Genomic DNA, 10,864 nt, shown 5'->3' on the forward strand with positions numbered 1-10,864 from the left:
TGATTGCTGTGGCCAGGACTTCCAGCACTATGTTGAATAGAAGTGGAGATAGTGGGCAACCTTGTCTGGTTCCAGTTCTAAGTGGGAATGCTTTCTCTTCAGATTGTATAAATCTTTCGCCTTTTACTATTGACTGATTTTAATCAGGAGCAGCATGGTCATTCGCATTGAAGGAAGATCATATTGTAACACTGTGCAAAGTGAATTGGGTGGGGATAACAGACTGCTGCTGGGTTAAGAAAGCTTTTGCAACAATAATTGAACCAGGAGATTGGATGAGCTCACCAAAGATATTTGAAGAGAAAAAGGGCCAGAGCCCATGCCTCATGGGACTTCTGCACTGAAGAGGCAAGAGGAAAGTGACAGGGACCCTGGCCTTTCTTATTATAACCATCTTTTTTACATGGGGATGGCCAAATCATAGTATTAGAAATTAACACGTCACTTTAGGGCTTTATATGTAATTACCCTTAAGGCAAATAAATGAAGAAAAAGAATTACCATTTATTAATACCATCTTAAAAGCTACTATTATGTCTTTTGAGAGGCATATGGGTTGGTGGTTAAAAGGGATTAATAATATAAATATTTGTCCATTTTATTCAATTTAGTAAATGAGTTGGCTATTACAATGTTGGGAGGAAAAAATTATCATAATCCTTCATCAATGACGATGAATTCTGGTTTCTTTTCTTGATCTATTTGGCTATATTTGTGGTTCAGGAAAAGAAGAGCCCTACAGACTGGCAAGTATTCTGTTAAATACACCACCTATCAGTCAGCTATGCTTAAAAATACAGGTCATCTTTCCCACTTGTCTGTATATGGAAAATCACCCCTTCACTTGTTTCTATAGGAAATCCAACCATACCAAGCATGTAATGATTTCAGTCATCTTTACTGAAGGTTTGTGGGTCCTATCACGCAGCCCACAACAGTTCTTCCTCTCTCACACTGACACACACAACACACACAAACACAAACTCCTCATCAAACATGGCTACCCTCTCCAATTCCTACTTCTGTCCCTAGACTTTTTTTTTTTTTTATCGTCTTCACTCAGCTCCTCTCTGGCTTCTTTGCCCCTTCTAAATTCTGCCTATCCTCTGACTCCTCCTGCTCCAATACCAGTTTCCATTTTTCAGCCCTTTAGTATCCAGAAGAATTTATTTGCCATTTTGTGTTTCCTAAGCACACCCTTTTGAAGCATTCATAGTCCCCAAGGGACTTACTAGTGAACTTCCCTGGCAAACAAAGGCATGTTTGCCCTACATCTTTGAACCAGCCAAAACAAGATATCCTTGAATATTTTTATTATGCCATAACATACAGACATCACGGGGAAAACTAAAACAACAAGCAAAAAAAGAGGAAAAATACAGAAAACCCAAAGATTAAATACAGATCTCTGATAATTTCATCATCCTGGGAAGTCACCATTCATTAACCTACTGCTGCATATATTGTGGACATTTTTCTACTATACCATACAATTCAGAAGATAGCATTTTCTCCAGCTTGTCCAAAACTGGCCTGATCTGAAGGAGTTGGGGTCCTGTCTCAATCACGGCCTTCCCACTTGACTCGCAGAGGCTGCGTACACCCTGCTCCTGTATGACGAGCTGCTGGAGTGGTCTGACCGGCCCCTCAGGGAGTTCCTGACCTACCCCATGCAAACAGAATGGCAGCGCAAGGAGCACCTGCACCTCACCATCATCCAGAACTTTGACAGAGGCAAAGTAAGTCAGCCCTGCCCTCCTGAGGGGGTTGTGTTGGTGGCCTTTCCCCTTCTATTTCTAGTTTCTTGATGCCCACCTCTCCAAGCAGGGATCCTCACACTTTAATGTGCTTTAGAAACACCCCAAATCTTGTTGAAGTGTAGATTCCCAGGCCCTGTCCCTAGTCATTCTGATTCAGACATTTTGGGGAACCTGTGATTTTATAACAAGAACTCCAGGAGATTCCAGTGTCCATGAACTTTGCATTACACTTTGATAAACACGGATCTAGAGGTTTTGACACCCAGTAACTTAATCTGTTTGGGCTGCTGTAACAAAATACTACAGACTGGGTGGCTTATAAACAACATAAATTTATTTCTCAGAGTTCTGGAGGCTGAGAAGTCCAAGATTAAGGCCCCAGAAGATCTGGTGGTGGCTGGTCGGGGCACATTTCCTCATGGATGGTGCCTTCTTGCCATCCATGGTGTGGAAGGGGCTAGCTAGCTCTCTGGGGCCTCTTTATAAGGGCTTTAATGCCAATCATGAGGGCTCTACCCTTAAGATCTATTCACCTTCAAAGACTCCACCTCCTAATACCATCTCCTTGGAGGTTATGATTTCAACATACGAATTTGGAAGGGACACAAACATTCAGACTGTAGCACCCTGGTGTTTTATTCTCTGAAAAACCCTTATCTCCTTCCCAAATTGATGCATTCTGCCCCATCCCACTTTTTTCAAGGTAAAAATAAATGAAACTGAAATCATTTAAAGAATTATATGGCATCCCATCATATGCTTAGAGTGCTGAAAAATCTACTGGCCTAATAATGCAATTCAGTACATTGCCTCACTTCACTTTCTTTCCCTCTTCAATGGCTTGCAGTTCTCATTTTAAAAATGTGTGAATCTGACAACCATTGTTTATTTGATTTGAACACTTGGATTCTTTGGTGGTATGTGTCTTAGATTTAAATATGTCCTCCAAATTGTGAAGGTTAAACAGAAAATGGATATACAACCAGTGGCTGTCATTCTCTTACAAAATGTAATTGGGTATACCTAAAAATTTGATGCAAGGAAATTGCTTCTCTCGTATCCTCCTTTATTATTTATTTAACTACACTGACATATCATTACCTTAATAGCACAAGAAATGTCTTCGTGCCCTCCTGCTCTAAAGTTTCCACCTGTAGGATAAGCTGTTATGAAATCTCTGGCTTTGTATATTAGCCCATTCCTGGGAGTTTGTGCTAGATCAAGAGTTGCAAACTATGATCCACAGGTCAAATGACTCACCACCTGTTTCTGTGCAACCCACAAGCTACAGATCTCTTTTTCATTTTTAAATGGTTGAAAGAAATCAAAAGAATAATGATATTTTTGTGACGTGTGAAAATCACATAAAACTTCACATTTCAATGTCCCTAGGTAAATTCTTATTGGAGCATAGCCGTATTCATCCATGTCTATGGCTGCTTTGGTGCTATAACAGTAGAATCGAATAGTTGTGACAAAGACTATATGGCCCTCACAGCCTAAAATAATAACTGCCAGTTTATTAAAAGGATCTATTCTGTAAAATTTGCATTCAATCAAAAGACCACACTCAAGGATCCAGAAGGCCACATGTGGCCCCAAGGCTGCAGGTCCCCCCTCCGCCCCCCTGCTGGCCCTTTGCAGGAAAAGTTTGCTGACACCTATGCTAGATAAAGAATTTTTGCATTTCTGCTGAGAGTAACCAGCTGGGTTAGACCACACACAATTTACAAGTGCAACTTAGCCGAGCAAGGAATCCAGGGTACCTGTCATGGATAATTGGGCCTTAGGGATCAGCGGTAATTCCCTCCTCAGCACTGAGGGCCTGTTTATATCCATCTACTTGGCCATTGTGGAGCTGTACTTATTTCAGGATGTTGATTCTGGAACGACACCAGAAAATATTTTTTTTGTACTACATATTAATGATTGTCGTGGTGGGTTATCATTTCTAACTTTCTAAAGACTTTTGATAATTTACATTTTAATTACATGGTGTTTCGAAGATTAAACTTGCAGTGATATGATTAAAGGTATGTTATAAAGATGAAGGAGTGAGATTCAATAATCTGAAAGCACTCATGTCCTACTTGGGTAGAAGTAAAGAAATGTTGTGGGATGGTTACATTTACATTATTCATCTGTCCACAGTGCTGGGAAAATGGCATTATCTTGTGCCGGAAGATTGCAGAGCAGTATGAGAGTTATTATGACTACAGAAACCTGAGCAAGATGAGGGTAAGGTGTCTGGATGCATTTTAATCAGGCGATGGCCTCCCGTTTTGATTAGCTTTCCAGTCTGGTTCTATGAAATTAACTTTGTGATCATCCTGATATGTCTTGCAGAAACATTTTTTGAGATAAGTGTTTCCTCTGAAGCATACTCAGCTATTTATACAGAGAAATAACAAATTGATTTGTCATGCTTTTGATTAATTTACAAAAAGTGAGCCTGTAGTCTATTCTAAAAGACCACATCTGAAATACACAAACCAATCCAGGATTAATACTTTTAGTTTGAGACCAGGCATGGTGGCTCATGCCTGTAATCCTAGTACTTTGAGTGGCCAAGGTGAGACGACTGTTTGAACTCAGAAGTTCAAGACCAGCCTGAATGGTGAGACCCCGTCTCTACAAAAAAAATTTTTTAATAAATTACCCAGGCATGGCAATGCACGCCTGTAGTCCCAGCTACTCAGGAGGCTGAGGCAGGAGGATCACTTGAGCCCAGGAGTTTGAGGTTGCTGTGAGCTATGATGATGCCACTGCATTCTAGCTGGGGGCGACAGAGCAAGATACTGTCTCAAACACACACATAAACACACACACACACACACACACACATAAACAAAAGCAAAAATACTTTTAATTTATCATGGAAAATCTCTACAGCATTTGAAGAGCTCCCATGTATACACAAATCTCTGTAACAATATACCATTCTTGGTCCCATAATCTATAAATCTGTAGAAATGGCTAGCTGACCCATCTTGAAACAATTTGGGGCCAAAGTCTGATGCTGTTGACTCTCTTCTGCTTCAGAAATATGTTTTATTTGCTAGACCTAAATCCAGGTTGTAGTACCTAAAAGCTCAAAGAGTTTAATATTCTGTGTCCCCAAACCAAATGTTTTGTACCTTCTTTGCTTTTACATTCAAACAAGTCCCTCTTGCCCCCCAGTCCTTATTCTTTAGCATCATGAACATTTTGTGTCATCTTATAACACGCAAGATCCTGCTGAGTGCTTAGGCTCTTCCAGGTTTCTAAAATAGGATCATCAGATTTTATATATTAAAAAAAAGAATACGTTGTCACCTTTTCATTTTGAGATAGCCATTTAAGAAATGATACCATAAACCTTTAGCAACTCATAAAAATCCCTCACACCCCAACAAGAAATGTATTCAACTGGCAGGAACTGGCTCTATACTTCTGGCATAGTGTGTCATGTCAGCAGTTCATCGATATTTCTCCTAAGTTAAAAACCAAAGAGATAAACCTTGTTTTAACTTTCGTCCATCAAGCCGACTCTGACGGATGCTCCAATTTAATATAAAAACGTTTCCGTTCATCTCTTGGCATCCTGTCCGTGTAACAGAGGCGAGGTGACAATATTTACCCATGAGAGCCCTTAGGTGCCATAGTCACTAAGATTTTTATAAACCCAAAGCATTACATTTCATGCCAACTGCTCTTTGGGGTGCTGTTAGTCGGGGGGGGAGGGTAGGGGGAAGTCTTTAAGTGCAATATTAGTCTTTCTCTGGAAACCCTGGGGATTATAATACCACAAATGGGAAGCTATAAGCTTTATTTGCTTCATAGTCTCAGCATCGTCAGACACACTTAAGGGCTTGCAGCCCAGACAGCACTTTGCACTATGGGTCTCCTTTGGTTTGTTTTGTTGGTTTGTCCCTGCCCAACCTGTGCAAGATTGTCCTTTACAAATGTCCTGGATTACCATGTGCCAGGTGGGAGCAAATGCACAGGTGAGTACATCTAGCAGGAGAATTCCCCAGAAAGGTTTTGCTTCTAATAGTTCGTATTAATTTCTATTTAATTGTGAAGAAAATAATTTCCTTGATAGACTAAGTGCATAGAAATAATTTTTCCCTGGTGGTAACATGTAATAATACACTTGATCTCTTAAAGCAGGAGTCAGCAAACTACAGCCTGTGGGTGGGCCTAGCGGAGTTGAGTTTGTGACAGAGACTATAGGACCTGCAAAACCTAAAGTATTTATTCTCTGGACATTTATAAAATTTGCCAATCCCTGCCCTAAAGCATCACAAAAGGAGTCAGGCCTCCTTTTCAGCAAACTTGATTAAAATGACGTTCTCTTTTATATGGAAGAAAAATCCTCTGCTGTGAATTGGTAGAGGAAAGACTAGATAAAATGTTTAGAACTTTTCCTGTGCATTTCTAGATGATGGAAGCCTCTTTGTATGACAAAATTATGGACCAGCAGCGTCTTGAACCAGAGTTCTTCAGAGTTGGATTTTATGGGAAAAAATTTCCATTTTTCTTAAGAGTAAGTAATACACTATTAATATTTAATTTGCTCTCATACTTCTAATACAGATATCCCAATCAAAAAAACTAAAATATTAATGACACTTTATAATACAGGTAACAGGCAGGTAATAACATGACAAGGTTTTTTTTCTTTGCCTTTTAGTTTACAAACACTATATTAATCTAGAATGCCTTGTTTTCAATAATTTCTCAAGATATCAAACAACTTACTCCTTTCTAAGTTTACTAAATTTTATGAGGAATCCTTGGTACTTATAGTTTCCCTTGTGTGATGTTCACTATTGTGTTCAGTCTGCGGTGTCCGCAGAGTTAGCATCAGAGAAAAATGGCGGGGCATTGCAGGAGGGGGGGCTTGCAGACTATAGAAAACAACACAGTTTCGCATCGTGTGGACACCCTACCTCCAGAATCATATTAAGAGGATTATTTGGCCTTTTTGATGACTTTGTGAAAATGTAGATGTCACCCACCAAAGAGATCCAATTTATTGCCTGTATAAACTCTATTTCTATAAGGGAAAATTTATAGATATGCTAATACTCAACTCCATTCTTTCCATTTTTCACATTCTGCCAAGTAGAATGTTACATGCTTGAATATTTATTGAACACTTCAGTATATTACATCTTCCTTATGTAAAAACATAGATCGAAAAAGGAAATGTACTTCCCCAAACAACTAAGGAAAAAGTGTCTGGGATAATATGTAAGATTGAGTCAATTTATTATGACTTTAAATCTCAATTTACAGATATTTTAATATTTGTGTTTACCTAAATTTTTACTTTAACTTTCAACACATATGAATAGATATAAGATGGGGGTACTTGGAGAGAAAGGGAGAGGAGAAAAATTTTACTTTATTGTTTGTTACCTAATCATTAACTTGTTTGCCTTCCAAGATCAAAAAGAAAGAAAGATAGGTAGATACATACATACATACATACATACATACATACATACGTACATAGATAGATTGATAGATCCCAAAATATCCAGTCACCATAGGTAAGGATTCATTTTAGTATCAAATGGAACAAATGCTCAAATGATAGGTTGATTTTTTAAAAGTGATTGAAATCGCCATGTATTTGGGTGCTACACACACATAATATGAAATCTCCGTGTTGGATTACAACACACAGTATTGTGCATGATCACAAAGCTGGCTCTGCAGATGGACCTGCCTAAAGACAGAGGAAATCTTGATTCCAGATCAAAAACAATGGCAAATTTAGAACACTTGCTGACTTTTGCTAGTTGTCATCAGCAACCCCCCTGAGGAGTACATGTGGCCAGGTCCAGGTTCCAAGTGGAGTGACAGGAATTCTAGAGCTCTGGGAGGCACAGAGGGCCGGAGACCCCAGAGTAGGGTCTAGATGTGACTCTGCCACAGTAGATCCCCTTCCTGTGTTGGCACAAAATTGCACAAAGTGAAAGACTATTTTCTTTCATGTCATAACCAAGGTTAGCTAATCCATCATGCACAGTAGGTACAGTGTTTAAGGGACCATAATATTTTTAGGGGCCCGTAAAACTTTTAATTTCTTTTAAAAATCAGAAGTTAAAAGAGAACTTTTAGGTTGAAAAAAAGTTATACTATATATTATATTATATGTTATGCATTAGATAATATTAATATTGATATATTTATCTATGTACCAAACCAAATTTTTAATGTTTTTTTATGGAGGAAGAGGATCACAAAAGCAAAAGTGCCTAGGGCCCACAAAAGTCATGATGCAGCTCTGATAAAATTCTGAGTTTAACCAGCAAGTGTACAGCGAGGCGCCCTAGACATCTATTATGTGCAATTACTGTTAATTAGAAGTATAAAGTTATAAGAAAATTAGAAGTAGTTTAAAAGTCATAATTTTAAAGAGTTTAGCAAATTAGAAAACTGCATTAGCTAATAGAATAAATTTTGTTAAAAAGCCAATTAGTATAAATCACTCTTCTGTATCATCCTTCTTTTAAAAACAGCTTTTCTGGATATAAATGGCATTTCCTTCAAAATGAAAGAGAAGGGTCACCCTCTATTGGTTTCTAAGGGGCACTGCACTCTTTAGAATCTTGGGGCCTGACCTTTTTTTAGGAAATCACATTCTAGTCTGTTCTTCAATTTAAAAATAAACAAGTGCCAACATTAAACACTTCCTTTCATTGTTTGATCAATTTCAGGATTATTTTTGAAGCTCAGATAAATTAATATATTTATACAATTGTATATCTAAGTGGTTTATTTTTTCTCATAGAAAATGGGTTCTTTAAAGACTATTGACGAATATGACCCAGCAGGTCCACTCCTAGGTGTGTGTTAAAGAAAATTGAAAACGTATGTTCACAGTAAAACCTATACCTGAATGTTCATAACAGCATTATTCATAATAGCCAAAAAGTAGAAATAGCTCAAATGTCTATCACCTGATGAATGGATAAACAAAATCTAGTATAGCCATACTATGGAATATTATCTAGCAATAAAAAGTAATGAAATACTGATATATGCTATAAAATGGATGAACTTTCAAAATTTGATGTTAAGTGAAAGAATCCAGTCACAAAAGACCAATTATATAGTTCCCTAATAGGTATATCCATAGAAACAGAAAATAGTTTTGTGGTTGCCAGGAGCTGAGAGAAAGGGGAAATAGGAAGCAACTGCTAATGGATACAGGGTTTCTTTCTGAGATGATGAAAATGTTCTGAAATTAGATTGTGCTTAGGGTTGCACAACTCTGTGAATATATTAAAAACCACTGAATTGCACATTTTAAAAGGGCAAATTTATAATATGTGAATTATGTCTCATGCATTATAAAACTGTGATTTTTTAAAAAGGGTATTGATAGGGGAAAATACTTAATTCCTTTTTGTTTCTTAGAAACCCAAATATCAGACCCAAACTTTATTTTATTCCAAAATGACTTCTTCATACCATTGAATGCCTGTGTGCTTAGAGTAACTTTCCGGATTTTTACAAACTGTTGTTATGTATCTTTAAAAATATTTGAGTTATTAGGATATATGGATATTTATTTTGGGATTCCGGTGACATGCAGGGAAAGATGTATTGTCTTTTATCAAGCAAATTTATCATCTTTTGAGTAGAATTTTAAAAATACAGTATCAGCAGGTATAACTTGTATCTAGAAAGTTTTAAACATAGGATTGTTTGGTGTCCTGATTTCTTGGATAGAGTCTGCCTTACCTTGTGTTTTTCAAAGGACCGTGATTTATTTAGGGGTTTGTGGGGAATTGAGGTAGGCTCTCAGAGCCCAGTCCCTGCTGCATTTCCTCTGCACACCTGCAGCTGCTCTTTCCCCACGGCAAACCTGTGCCCCCTGCCCATAGGTTGTTTCTAACTACCTCACTATGGCCTGGAGTTCTTCCTTAGGGAATTTCACATAATAACAGGAACCTCATAGAGCTGAAAACACCAAAAACTTTGGGCCTTATCTCCCTCAGACCACAAACTGCTCTCTCCTTTTCTTAAAGATCTCCAGGATTTGAGATCCCACAACCTTTCTTGGTCTTGGTAGCTCATAGGGTTTTTTTCTGGACATACCAGGCCAAGCTCAGAGTAGACAGACCTCAGGTCTTGGACTCAGACCTGAGTTTAAAACTAGTGACAAAGTACGTAAAGACTTTGAGTGTTGGTTCCACAATTATAAAATGGGGTGGAAGGTGGAGGTGACATGGTCTCAAGCTTGTATGGGTTGAGTAAGATGTGTGCAGAATGCTTCATCAATGACTGTGCTCAACAATTACAGTTTCAGTATCATTAAACAGTCAGAAAGAGTTTCCTCATATCTGACTGGATCATGAAGGTACCTTTTGGAAACCTTCCCATCTTTCCAGCTCTCATTGCCTACCTCAGGAATAACCTTCACCATTCTTACCTGAATGAGAGAGTCCTGACCCACAGAATACTTATATATATTGTACTTAGGTGCTCTGAGAATTCGGCACCTCTTTGCACCTTATACCAATGAATTGGGAAGACTGAGCCGCTCTATTGGGTCTTATCTTATTGAGTGGAGTTATGTTCATGACCTTTTCCCTGCATTTTGCACATTTGGGCAAAATTTTCAGATTGTTCCAGCGTGGTTTTGTTGTTGTTGTATTGATGTGTGGCATGTGGTCAGTTAATGCCAGAGTGTCGTATTTTTTGGCTTCTCTCTGTAATTAATGCACTCAATTATATAGCCCTAATTTCTTTTTTGGTTTCACCTCCAGAATAAGGAGTTTGTATGCAGAGGGCATGACTATGAGAGGCTGGAAGCCTTCCAACAGAGGATGCTGAACGAGTTCCCCCACGCCATCGCCATGCAGCACGCCAACCAGCCCGACGAGACCATCTTCCAGGCGGAAGCTCAGTGTATCCACACTACAAGGGCTGATCCCAGTGAGACGGCACTAGCTGTCAGCTGCAGAGCATTTTCATGCAAGGTTGTTCAGCCACCGGTCCCTTTTCAACAGCTAGGCTCTTACTCTTCCTCTTTCTCGTTATCTTAATGTTAGCTTAGCTCCTTCTGAACAGAACTTAATTGTTCTATTTATTATAATGAC

At 38.5% G+C, this 10,864-nt stretch overlaps 1 protein-coding gene across 1 annotated transcript in view; it reads left to right on the forward strand.

The window, feature by feature from the left end:
* Positions 1 to 10,864, forward strand: part of DOCK4 (dedicator of cytokinesis 4) — a 477,172-nt gene that overhangs the window by 421,520 nt on the left and 44,788 nt on the right. The window contains exons 35-38 of the mRNA XM_012652744.1: positions 1,591 to 1,739; positions 3,912 to 3,998; positions 6,184 to 6,288; positions 10,532 to 10,673. Coding sequence (XP_012508198.1) covers positions 1,591 to 1,739; positions 3,912 to 3,998; positions 6,184 to 6,288; positions 10,532 to 10,673 — 483 coding nt within the window. The remainder of the gene's footprint in view (positions 1 to 1,590; positions 1,740 to 3,911; positions 3,999 to 6,183; positions 6,289 to 10,531; positions 10,674 to 10,864) is intronic.

This window comes from Propithecus coquereli, unplaced genomic scaffold (genome assembly GCF_000956105.1).
Source record: "Propithecus coquereli isolate 6110/MARCELLA unplaced genomic scaffold, Pcoq_1.0 Scaffold4, whole genome shotgun sequence".
Classification (NCBI taxonomy): domain Eukaryota; kingdom Metazoa; phylum Chordata; class Mammalia; order Primates; family Indriidae; genus Propithecus; species Propithecus coquereli.